This window comes from Eublepharis macularius, chromosome 14 (assembly GCF_028583425.1).
Source record: "Eublepharis macularius isolate TG4126 chromosome 14, MPM_Emac_v1.0, whole genome shotgun sequence".
Lineage (NCBI taxonomy): Eukaryota > Metazoa > Chordata > Lepidosauria > Squamata > Eublepharidae > Eublepharis > Eublepharis macularius.
This window is the reverse complement of record NC_072803.1, coordinates 65327138-65340480: the sequence shown is the minus strand read 5'-3', so window position 1 is coordinate 65340480 and position 13343 is coordinate 65327138. Positions and strand designations below refer to the sequence as shown.

At 45.4% G+C, this 13343-nt stretch overlaps 1 protein-coding gene across 2 annotated transcripts in view; it reads left to right on the top strand.

The window, feature by feature from the left end:
• SARDH (sarcosine dehydrogenase) overlaps window positions 1–10086 on the top strand; it is a 112682-nt gene extending 102596 nt beyond the window's left edge. Inside the window, exons 18-21 of one of the 2 annotated variants that reach the window (XM_054997417.1) lie at window positions 2471–2633; window positions 3284–3452; window positions 3981–4116; window positions 9359–10086. In XM_054997417.1, coding sequence (XP_054853392.1) covers window positions 2471–2633; window positions 3284–3452; window positions 3981–4116; window positions 9359–9484 — 594 coding nt within the window. In that variant the 3' untranslated portion in view covers window positions 9485–10086. Of the gene's footprint in view, window positions 1–2470; window positions 2634–3283; window positions 3453–3980; window positions 4117–9358 lie in introns of those variants that run through there. The other variant, XM_054997418.1, reaches the window with a different exon arrangement.
• Window positions 10087–13343: the final 3257 nt, after the last annotated feature.

Below are 13343 nucleotides of genomic sequence, written 5' to 3'. Positions count from 1 at the left end.
TCTTTGAGAGCCAAGCTACAAAAGAGGAGGAGGAGCACATGAAGGGAGTCGCAATGTTAGCTGGGAAGCTGAGGTTTAAAAGAGATCGGAAGGCTTTGTCAATTTCCCCTCTCTACAGAGCCAGGGAGATGTTGCTCAGAGGGTTTGTTAATTTCCTCTTTGGCTCTGGAAGGCTCTGTCAGTTTCACCTCCCCTTCTAAGAGGCAAAGAGGACATAAACAAACCTTCTGAGCAGCAATATGTAGAGAGAGGAAATTGACAAAGCGTTCCAATCTCCTTTAAAACTCAGCTTCCCAGCTAACATTGCAACTCCTTTCGCATGCTCCTCCTCGTGTAATTCATCTCTTGTAGCTTAGCTCTGAGTCTCTAGTGAAACGGCCTTGAAGACCCTTCTCCGAGTTTTCTATCTGTCCTCCCTAAATGTTTTCATAGCAGGAATACCAACTAATTGCTTTGCGCTGATTGGCTCCTCCGCCCCCTGGTAATATGCTGGGGGGTAAAAAATATGGCTTCTGAGTACATGCTAGACACCCATCATTTTCTATTCCTCCTCTTGGCAAGCTTCCATGCTGCACCAACCAAGCTTGGAGAGGGCCCACGTGATACCCGATGGGTAAAATGAACAGCTGTTGGATGCCAGCCAGAGAAGCCTGAGTTAGTAAATGCTCAAGTTTTTGACAGGCAGATTTTAGTTTAACAATAGTAAAGTTATTTGTTTTATGTCTGTTGTCTGTTTCTTTGAGTGCTTTCATGCTTTGCAACACTCTCTAAAAGCTAATGAAATATATATTTTATTCAAGCAGTGTCTGGAATTACTGCCTGAGACGTGAGTACACTCCAAGGATACACCCAGGGGCTGGAGAGCCCCAGTGAAGGCCCAGCTCTCGGCCTGACTGTTGGTGTGGCTGTTTGCAGCACCCAAAGTAGCAGGCCGAGAGGCTTGAACCTTACCGGGGGGGGGGGGGTTGTTTTTTCCAAATCTCTGGTGAACTGGGGCAAGCGGCACATGGCCAAGTAAAGCTGGTAACTGACACTTCCTTCCCTGTCTAGCTTTATTCCCCCGTCTTAATACCCAGATTTGCATAGCTCTTCTCAGTTATGAGGCATGAATATTTCATCTGCCTAATCTAGATTAACATACCGTGTCATGTTAAACGAGCATCTCCGGAGGAGGTTTGGAATGTGCAGAGCTGACGGCTTCATTCCTTTGAGTTGTCACAGAAGATGGGTTGTCATGCCCCGTGTAGGGCTGAGGTGCCCCTATTGTGCTGGTGGGATAGTCAGCATGCTGTTGTATTCCAGAGATTTGGGACTTGGGGCTGTGAAACAAATCTGCTATCTAAAAATATATCCCATGGGAGACATAAGAGCCAACAGTGAGGTAGAGATGAGCGTGCGTTGTCTGTTTGCATTAACTCAGCCATACTGGAAGCAGACCAGAAGCTAGGCTCTGCAGCAGCGAGGAAGGATGGAGGGAGAGTGGATAAAAATCCTAGTGAGGGTATAGAAGTCCGTGTCTTTTTATGCTGGTGTTTGTGGATTTAGAAGGGAGAGACTTACTGTGTAGCCCAAGCCCTACACAGTCATGTCCCTGTTTTGCAGAGTTCACCATTTAAAATTTGACAGCAGAATAGACAATGAAAGGGTGAATGGGACATGAGGAACAAGACATGGCTTAATTCCCATGCCAGGCGGGCTTTGAGGAGGGGTTGGAAGAAGAGAGAGAGAAAGAATGTATGTTTGGGAGCATAGTTGGAGGCGTAAGGGACAGCCAGAGAGCTGGAACCTTTGCCACAGTTGGGCATGGTAAATGAAGAGGTCCAAAGGCAGAAATACAGGCAGAAGGGGAGGTGGTCAAGCAAGGCTATTATCCTCAGTACTGGTTATTGGATTATTCCATTCAGTCCTGTGCTAATCATGCCATAACTGGAGTCCTGTGTCCAGTTCCAGAGACCAGGTTTTAAGAAAGATGTAGACAAATTGGAACAGGAGCAGAGGAGGCAATGCAACTGGCCAAGGGGAGACTGAAAAACAAGTCCTACCAGGAAAAGTTGAAGGAATAGTGCATTTAGCACTGAGGCAGGATAACTGAAGGGAGAGACAGTTGTGATCTTCAAATACTGAAAGAGATTATCCCTGGAAGAGGGCAATGAATTGTTCTGTACTGCTTCAGCAAGCAAGACTTGACCTAATGGCCTTCAGTTACAGGAGTGTAGATCCCAGCTGAACATTAGGAGAACATCCTAGCAGTAGGAATGGTTTGAGAAGGGAACCAATTACCTTGGGGGGTGGCCCTCACTTACTGGAAAGCTTCAGGCAGAAGCTGGACAGCCCTCTGTAGAAGATGCTGTAGTTCAGGAATCCCTACATTACTGGACAGGAGGTTGGACCAGATAATCTCTTAGACCCCTTCCAAGTCTATGGCCTTCCTTTTCTCCTCTGAGTGACACTGATCTCATTTCTCTCTCAGGTCCGTGCCATGAGGCTGTCATTTGTAGGAGAGATGGGCTGGGAGCTTCATGTGCCCAAGAAGCACTGCGTGAGCGTCTACCGGTCTGTCATGAAAGCTGGTGCCAAGTATGGCATAACCAATGGTGGCTACAGGGCCATTGACTCCCTCAGCATTGAAAAAGGTTAATCCAAGTACTTATTTTATTTGCAGTGATGGCCTGGAGATTGACTATCACTGAAGCACCAGATCCTCCATATGATAAAGTTAGGCTACAGAAGCTCCAACTTGTATCCAGCACATTTCCTCCTTGTAGCGGCCACTGTTATATGTACCAGTGCCTGTGAAAAGAAGGCTAGAGAATGCTTACCAACCTTCTCAGTCATTGCAGTGAGCTATTTTTCTGTATTATAAGAGTTTTGATTCCACCCACATAGTTTCACCGTGTCCTGAAATCCTATTTGAGTTCTATTTTCTCTGCCTGGACAGCGCGGAGGGCTCTTCTCCTCCCTTCGTCAGTCACCAAAGTGCCATTTTGGATATGCTGCGCCTTCTGAATAGCCACATTCTAGCCCCGTGAGAACAAATTAAAATGCTGGCAGCAATGTTTGAGGAGAGGGATAATATTCACCACGAATTATCTAAACAGGTTGGGTCTGTAGGATCTTAATTAGACCAACATGAGGGCTTCATTCGTTGTCATGTTTTTGACCTAATAAGAGATAGGAAACTTCTGTTGGTGTCTCCTCCACTCTGTTCCCCAAACCCAACCTCTTGCTTGTTTTTCCTGGAAAGCTATGATCAGACATTATCAACTGCAGTATTTCTTGGCAGGCTACAGACACTGGCATGCAGACCTCCGGCCTGATGACACTCCCCTAGAGGCTGGCCTGGCTTTTACATGCAAACTTAAAACTGATATCCCTTTCCTTGGACGGGAAGCCATAGAGACCCAGAAAACAGCTGGAATATTCCGCCGCCTCGTCTGCTTCACTGTTGATGAGTGAGTACCAAGCAAGTGAGATGAAGTCTTGTGCCTCTTGGCAGTTTGGATGGAACTGGTTGACATTCTCATGCCAAGAGGCCTTCCCTCTGGAGTGGAAATGAATGTGCTCCCCGCCCCCCAAATCTCCTCTGCACATTTTGATTTCCTGCATGCTCACTTTTTTGCTGACTATTTGATAATTGTCCTTGATGTCCTATGATTTTTAAGACTATTTGAGTGTTGGCATGCCCACAGTATCTAGCAATTAAATGCTGGTGTGAAACAGTATTTAATTTCTTTCTGGTATCTGACATGTCACAATATTTTAGTATCTGACCATATGTGATGGGTGGCATGCAGTGGTATTTATTCTTTGCCATATTATGAGACCTGATATTTGCTTTACTTGCATCATTTATTAACGGACTTTCTAGTCTGCCTTTCTTTCCCTTTGGCTCAGGACAGTTGGATGCCTTCCAAAACAATGAAGAGATGCTAAGAGGCTCAAAACTTGTTATATAACCATTTCCAAACTGTGTTCTTCAGAAAGGTGCCCATGTTTGGGTTGGAGGTCATTTGGAGAAACGGCGAAGTTGTAGGACACATCCGGAGAGCCGACTTTGGATATGCTGTCAACAAGACCATCGCGTATGGGTACATCCGGAATCCTGAGGGAGGGCCGGTGAGTGTGGAGAAACCTGACTGCAGGGTGCCCTGTGTTGGGATGAGAAGAATGGACCAGTCCACCTTAGGCGTGGGGGGAGGGTTCTGAGTGGAAAGGTGAGTGTCAAATTAATCTCCTGGCCTGGTACCGTTCTAAGAAGGGAGCTTGCAGAACTGGCATTCAGGTCTCTGTGAGACTTTGACACTAGGTGAGGGCCCATGTCCTGTGTGGCCCAGATGTAAAAGACACTTTGTGCATCATATTTTTAAGCCATAAAATGTTTTTTAGATGCATGTTAGAAAGCAATGTATACCTATGACTGTGATGCATACCCAGAGATCAGATGCTCCTAAGCATGTCTCAGAGGGTTCAGCCCCATTGTGGGCACCCTCAGACGCTTTATCTCCTTCTCTCTTCCTCCTTCCTGCCTCTGCCTCTTATATGCAGGCTGTGTGTGTGTGGTAGCCCTGCAGAATCAATACCTAAATGGAAAATATTATGCATTCATGTTCCAGGAGGCTAGATTCCTGCTGGAGCAGCTGGAAAGATCTTTTCTGAAGAATCATTATGGATTTTTCAGTCCCAGCAGTCTTTTGTTCTGATGGGAATACTCCCAAAAGCTCTCCTGTGGAGGGCTACAATAATTTAAAGAGTCCCCTTGAGGAAGCCCAGCCAAAGAAATGTCTAGCCAAAGGGCCCCCCACCCCCAGCCTCTGAGGTTAGTCTATAAGATTGCTCCATCTGCCAGCAATCTTAAGGGTGGATGATTACTGAGCCAAGGCACCTGCAGATAGCACGAAGCTTAGTGGGCTGGGCCTGTTGTGCACTTTAGTCTTGTTCTAGCAACTGCAACGGACCTGTGTTTATTCGCCTTTCTTTCAAAAATAGTATTAATGGTTTTTAGCTACTTTTCAGTTTATATTTTATTCATATTTTGGTTATTTTAAACAGTCAGAACAGCTTTGAAGGTTTGAGGTAGGGGTTAGGGTTAGGGTTTGTTAGTTCTTTGGGGGAGGCCTTGGGTTAGTGGCTGCTCTTCTGCAACTGGGTAAGTGTTACAACCTCTTTTCTGTCCTTAGTCTTTGCCTTTAACCCCTTGCCCCCTCTAGATAGATTGCTACCACCAGGAATTATATTCCAAAATAACTTAAATTTCCCCTTTAATAACGTGCCCAAGCATCATGCTCCTTCGTGGGACTATGTGGCCTTGAGGATAGGAATGGGATATAGGGATAACATATACTCTGGGATAAACAAAAAAACCAAACTTTTATTTTTACAAGAAGCATATCAGTTTCATATTATTTCTTAAGCTTGATGGTTTCAAAAAGTGTTATTTGTTCTTAAAGTTTCTTTTCATAGGCACAGTCAGTCAGATCTTCATAAACTTTCTCTCTCAGGTGCACACACAGTTTGCCTGCTTTAGACAGAATGAATGGGTTCCTCTCAGACACACAGAGTTCAAATTTCCACACAGGTTATATTTCCTTTAGAAATTCACAGACACTCTCAGGCTGCACACAGCTTGCCTCTCTTGCCCTGACTGAATGTTCTTTCACAAACACACACAGTTCAGGCTTCCACACAGGTTATATTTCTCTCAGAAATGCGTAGACATGCTCAGGCTGCACGTAGCTTGCCTGCTTTCCCCACACTCAATATTTCTCTCAACTCAGTAACTGAAACCCGCATTCACTTTGCCCACTCTCAGTCATCAACCCATCATATCACTCACTCACCCCTCTCTTTCACCCCCATTCTTCATCTGTAACACACCAAGCATTTAAAGACACACACACGCACACTTAAAATCATTCCAGTAAGCCTTCTTTGTCCTGGAGAAAAAATATGATTCCCCCCACAGGCTGCAGTAGAGAGTGTCTAGGGGGACCTCTTAGTCTAATTCACTTGAAACTTTAGGTTTCTTTAAAGGACAAGCAGATCTCACTGCGCTGCAATTTTGGTCTAGTTTGCTTTAAAAACAGACCCTCCAGCCCCCAGAGAGATTACCCCATTGTAATGATGGACCCTGTTAGTTATATTCAGAATTTACAAGGATGCCAATACTGGTCCATCCAAGAATCCCAAATTTGAATGGGATACCTGAAAAATACTGCTAAGGTTTTGGGGGGGGGGGTATATATTCAGACCAGATATATAGAATTGCATACCCCTAGTTTGGGAGGAGAATTTTTTAAAAAAGAGAATGAATGAATATGGGCCAGGACCCTGAGATCCCCACACTGCCCCCTGCCCGGCCTGTTTGCCCTGCATTTCTCTTGAGGAAAGCAGGGGCAGACTCCAGCCTCAGAATGACTCTGTCAGTCAGCAGCTGAGGGTTTTTCTCCGTCCCCGTGCACTGCATCCACCTCTTCCTCTCTGTCTTTGCTGGCATCTAGTAATGTGGCAGGCAGCCTGAAGAGGAAAAAGAGAGAGTTTTTGCATCAAAGGGAGGAATATATCGGTGGAAGGGAAATCTCTCGACAGTTTGCTTTGGACCAGATGGACGAGCCCCAAGGGCCTCAACTGTGTGTGTCTGCGCACAAGAGGTTTACAGTGTTATGAAACACAGTGACGTCGCTCTGTCTTTGGCTCATTAGATTCGCTGCTCAAGTTGGCCAGGCACTGCCATGAAGTTAGAATTGCCCATTTGTACTTGATTGATTATTGGATGAATCACTTAAATTCAAATCTTTGCATATTGCCAGACCTTCGGTAGACAATAAAACCTTTTCTGTCTTAAGGAATAGTAAAACAAAGGCACTCTGAATGTCCTGGCCCCTTAACTGTGAATGGTGGTTTTCGTTTATTAAGCCAGTAGTTGCTTTTTAGTTTCTTCAGTATTTCAGAAAGACTCCTATATTGCCTCTGTGCAGACGTTCCCGTGTCCGTGGGTGCTTGTAGTCATTCCACCAGACCCCAGTCCTTTTCATGGGACACGGCAGCTTGTATGCACAGACTTCCAATGCAACTAGGTTCCAGTTTTACAGTGTGTGCAGTTATGTTGCTTAGTCTCGGTCCACTTGCATAGCCAATGAGATGTTGCTTATGAAAACATGACATCCAGCATGTAAGTATAATAATAACATTGATCTATATACTGCTCCACAGGACAACTTAACGCCCGCTCACTCAGAGTGGTTTACAAAGTGTGTTATTATTATCCCCACAACAATCACCCTGTGAGGTGGGTGGGGCTGAAAGAGCTCTGGAAGAACTGTGACTGACCCAAGGTCACCCGGCTGGCTTCAAGTGGAGGAGTGGGGAATCAAACCCGGTTCTCCAGATTAGAGTCTGCCACTCTTAATCACTACACCAAACAGTATTGAGTGTGCTGCAAGGAGTGGCTGAGCAGGCATGACCACAACCACCACGCCATGTGTCTCTTGGAGCATCTGGAAGAGCAGTGCAGCCCTGTTATGTCGAGTAGAGTCGAAGTCCATCTTGTCTGGAATTCTGTTTCCAGCAGTGGCCAACCAGAGGCACTAGGGAAGGTCATTAGCAGGGCATGAAGATGGGAGAATTCTCCCGGCTGCTTGTCCCTAGCAGCTGGTGTTCAGAGCAAGACTGTCTCTAACTGTGAAAGTTCCACTTGGCTAACCAATCCATGATTTTTTTCTATGCCTTTAAAAAGCCCTCTAAACTGATGAATTCCTTAGCAAATGATGCATTGACCCACAAAGGTTCATGTAATTTGCACATTAAAATATATAAATCAAAACATTTTAGATTAGTTAAAATACAGGTGATTAATCAAACGATATTATTCTGTGGGTTGTTAGCCCCTTTCTCCACTGGCTGAAATGGGGATCCATAAAGTTGCAAGAGGCTTGCCTCTCCCCCCTCCCCATTGCTCGTTTCAGGAGAACAGGCAATCCGCCACCAAGCTTGCTAAGCGCAGCAGCTCCTTTCCCTCATTTTCTGACACCCACACAAAAATATCCTGAATGTGACATGAGCACAGAGTTATTTGCCAGTCAGGAGCCCTGCCTCCAAAGACCACAAACCCCTGCTTTGGCAACGTTAACCCCCAATTAAAGCTGCTGGAAGCTACACCGTGCAGGGCAATCTCTTCCCAAGCACGGTGGTGCCTCATTGGTGCTTCAGTCGCTGGCAGCACAAGCTCCACTATGCCCCACAAAAATGCATTAACTAGATGTAGAATCCAGGGGTTTGTTCTCTCCAGCTTGGCATGATAACCCTGGTCTGATTTGCATGTTAATTGCAAACGTGGGAGAACAAGGAGTATTTGCTGGTGGGAGCTTTTTAGGAGGCCCTTAAATATCTATGGAGGCTGCTTGCAAAGAAATGCAGCCGAGGTGGGAGACTGCTGGGAATGCCAACTCAGGGGAAAGTAAATGCCTCCATGTGAGTTAAGAAAGGCCAGATGCTCTTTTATAACTCTGTGATACATCCACCCAGTTTTTCACAAAAGTGACCAGGTTTTCCTCCTCCTGGTCAGTTGCAGGTAAGGGATTTTGTTGTAATGGAGGGAGCAGATGAGCATGATCACTTTGTCTGATTTGTGTTCTTTTTCCAGCCAGGGGAGGAGAAAGCTGTGTGAGCCTGGGAATTGGCCCTGTGGTATTAATGGAAACATTTATCAAGGAGGCTATGTCAGTCTCTGATCAGGAAAGATGAATGCTCTATATAGCTTCAATTAATGAAGTATATCTGTTGTGTTCATACTACGTTCTTCTTCCTGCAGAATTCACCACCAAGTCTAGGAAATTTCTGTGGCCTGTATAGATTATGCAGCTCTTTTACCTGATTTTTGAATAATTTACTTTGCAGTGTTGACTATTTGGTGTCATTTTTCCTGTTTTGGCCTAGTGTGGGAAGGGCTCAGGAGTGGTGAAGGGCCCTGGAGCCTCACTCTCTGGCCACTGGAAATCTCATGCAGCCTCTCCTCTGACTTCTGGCAATGTCCATCTGGCATTGGCTATGCATTTTCAAGCATTTCTCTGCAACCACAAGGGCTCTTTTAAAACAAGGGAAACTGAATCCTTTGCCCAACACCCTATTCTGTGTTTGATCTGTGCTCCCACAAAATTCTGGAATGCACACAGGCCTGTTTATTCTTGAGATGTCTGGACAAGTAAAGGAATAATAGAATCATAGGGTTGGGAGGTACCTCCATGGTCATCTAGTCCAACCCCCTACACAATGCAGGAAGTGAGATCCATTTCCTTCCTTTGATGGGAAGTGACAGACATGCACAAGTCTCCAGTTTATAGAAGCAGCTTTGTCTCCTATTCAGGTCACTTCAGAGTTTGTGAAAAAGGGTGAATACACTCTGGAAAGAATGGGCGTTCCTTATCCCGCCAAAGCCCATATCAAGTCACCTTTTGACCCAGACAACAAGAGAGTGCGAGGGATATACTGAAATGAATGGTCACAGAACTGGATCATGGGAAGAAAAGGGGCGGATGAATTGACCACAACCACAGCAGTCTGAGATGGAAGAAGAGCACAGCAAGCCAGCAGGATCTCTGTGATGTTCTCTTTTTTTATATTGCCGAAGGCTGTCACACAAGCCTCAGGTGTCACACAAGCCTCAGGTATTACGCCCTTTTGCTAGGCTGCGGCCCAACATTCTCTTTTTTAATTTTCGTGTGGGGGTGGGATGATTTGGCAATTTCCACAACACCCTGAACTTTAACAACAGACTTGCTGGACGAGGCCATGGTCCAACTAACCCAGTCTTCTGTTTCTAACCGCATCTGGCCAGAGGCATCCTTCTGTTGGTTGTCTACAGCACCCACTACTCACAGATACGCTGCTGCTGAACAGGGAGTTTCCATTTAGCTTTGTAGGACCTCTTACTGTTCTGGATGACAACAACCAGAAATGAATGGCATCAAATGCCTTCCCGCCCTTCACATTGTCTCTGCTGCAAACATGAAATAATCTTGTCTTAAATCTTAATTATGAGTTGTAATTGATTGACTGAAGCTTTATGTTTGCATGTGAATAAATTCAGTTTGAAAAAAAAAATCTGTCTAGCTTTAAGGTGATGCATGTATGAAAGTCAAAATGTATTCTAAAAAGAAACACAGAACTGGGGTTAAAATGAGCTCTTCAACCAGGAGCTGTTGCAGGTTTAGGTTCCAAACAGTGGCTGATTCCACACACGTTGGATAATGCACTTTCAATGCACTTTATCAATTGTTTGAGGTGGATTTTTTGTTCCGCACAGAAAAAAATCTGTTCCAAATGATCTATAAAGAGGATTGGAAGTGCATTATCCAACATGTGCGGAATCACTCAGTATGTGCTCAAGGCAAAACCTCTCTCCAGCCAGTTTATATCCTACAACCACCACCACCCTTGAAGCAACTAAGTTACGTGAACCCTGCTGGACCATTGTAACACAGGCCTCCCGTTCCCCTGGTGGGATCAGGGGATCCCCTGGTGCCAGGCTCTGTCCCCTGCCACCACCAGTAGGCAATAATAATAATAACAATAAGAACATTCGATTTAGAGGCTGCCCTTCAGGACAACTTAACACCCACTCAGAGCAGTTTACAATGTATGTTACTATTGTCCCCACAAGAAACACCTTGTGAGGTGAGTGGGGCTGAGAGAGCTCCGAGAAGCTGTGACTGACCCAAGGTCACCCAGCTGGCTTCAAGTGGAGGAGTGGGGAATCAAACCCGGCTCTCCAGATTAGAGTCCTGCACTCTTAACCACTACACCAAACTGGTGATAAAAATTGCCCCCCCACTAGATTAGGGGCTAATTTTTATCAAATCAACCCCACATGGAGGCCTTCATGTCATTGTTCTGGGAATTATGTCATTTTCAGCACAACAAGGAAGTGCCAGAGGTAAGTACTTTCAAGGCCTCCCCCCTGTCCTACAGTTTGGGCTCCGGGGAACTTGTCAACCCTACTGTAACTTCTCAGTTAACCAGACAGGGAAACCTAACTCAAATATTCAACATCTCCTCAGACCATTAGTTCAGAGACTTTCTCTGACTCTTTCTCACACTCACACTCACAACTTCTAACTATCCCAATTTCTGACTGACTCAACCTCCCCGTGGCAGATAACAGGGTTTTCATTAACATGTAACCGTTGTTCATCGAGTCTTATTCTATGCAGGCACACTTTGAGACTGCGCATGTGCAGACCAGCTGCTCGGAAAAGTTTCTTTAGCTTCTCTAAAACTCCATTAGGGACTGCTTTACCCCAAGTGTGTGCAAACCTGTTTCCCGCCTAAATGATCACATGCTCTAAAGGAGAAGTTACCCCTTCCCTCAGTTCTCCTGAGACTCCTCAAGCTCCTGCTGGATATTTCTCACCTGAGAGTTCACAGTGGGGCAGCAGGGAGGGAATGTGTGCCTACACAGAGGAAGCCTCAACGATTACAGCTAAGCGCAACCCCGTTTTCATCTTTGTTCTTCTCTGCACTCTCTCATTGGGAGATTATGAAACTATACACAAAGGAGATATGTAGGGTGATTTTCTCCAGAAAAATATATATAATTTTATTAACAACAATGCAACATGGAGTAATGCACACTAGAACTGTAAGAATAACCTTAAGAAACAGTGCTTAAGAACTTCAGGGAAATTGTGCATAAATAGTTTTATCTAAATATAGACTGGTTTCTGTTTATGTAAACAAGGAGTGCAGGACTGCCTTTCCAAGTACAGATTCTCATCTAGAATTAATGTCTACAGCATGATGTCTGACAAAAGTGTCTTCAGAGGCCCATATGGCTTCCTTACAAATTTCCAATAGAGGCTCACCACAGAGGAAGGCTGAGGATAAAGCCTGAGAATTTCTTCAAAGCTCTTTTGGTTGGAGAGAACCAGGGCTTTTCTTCGGGGAAAAGAGGTGGTGGAACTCAGTGAGTTGCCCTTGGAGAAAATGGTCACATGGCTGGTGGCCCCGCCCCCTGATCTCCAGGCAGAGGGGAGTTGAGATTGCCCTTGCGGAAGGCAATCGAAACTCCCCTCTGTCTGGAGATCAGGGGGCGGGGCCACCAGCCATGTGACCATTTTCAAGAGGTTCCAGAACTCCATTCCCCCGTGTTCCCCCTGAAAAAAAGCCCTGGAGAGGACAGGGTACTGATGCCTGTTGGTATGCCAGCTGTATAGCTGTAACCATACTGTGTAGCTGGGAGAGTGAAGGGTTGGCCACTCCATCAGAAACCATTTTTGGGTCTGGAAATTTTCCAATATCTTTGGTAGCTCCCAGTAGGGCAGAGTGTTCTCTACGCTAAAGGAATTATCTGTGCTAAGAAAACCTGGATTCAGTGCCTATTTAAATTATGCCACTTTGCTTCCTTTATTTTTCAGTTTTTTACTGTTTTGTATTGTTTGTTTGGGTTTGATAGTCAAGAGGAGAGACAAAGAGCACTTATTCAGGACAGTCAGGCTGTTTTACTTGCACACCCTGCCGCCACCACCAGCACCACCCTGCAAGCGTGTTCAGCCAAATTTCCAGCTTTTGAGATTTTAGCAGGCATTCTCTTCACCTGCCTATCAAGGTAAAGATAAAGGAAAGCACCCCCCCCCATGGGAGGACATCGCATCACAACGTTTTCTTGGCAGACTTTTTGTCACGGGGTGGTTTGCCATTGCCTTCCCCAGTCATCTACACTTTACCCCCAGGAAACTGGGTACTCATTTACCGACCTTGGAAGGATGGAAGGTGAGTCAACCTTGAGCCGGTTACCTGAACCTGGCTTCTGCCAAGGGGAAACCCACAAGTCACCTCATTTCTCCCAGCATCCCCTGCCATACGATATTTCTCCTTCCCCTCCTCCTGCCAACCCCTCACCTTTCACTGCTTCCTTCTTTCCCTCCTTTCCACCAGTTAACCAACTTACCTTTCATCTGCCCCCCATCTTCAGATATATTATTTCATTTATACCCCAGCTTTCTCTAAACAAGCTTACATAATTCTCCTCTAATCTATTTTAACTTCACAAGAATCTTGTGAGGTGAGTTAAGCGGAGAATGTCTCGCTGTTCCATTACCAAAGTGAAATGCTTGGCCCTGATCTCTGTTTCACACACACAGTCATCAAGCCCACAACTCACATCCTCATACACTTGATTTACATCCTCATACACTTGATTTACACCTTCAAGGAGATCCATAAGCCCCAGGCAGCCAGATGTTGATGCAGTTGAGATGTCCTCCACAAGAATCCAATGAGCTAGTGTGGGCTTTCCCAAATAATGCAAAATTCAGAATGGGGGATACACTTCTGGGTAGTAGTGTATGTGA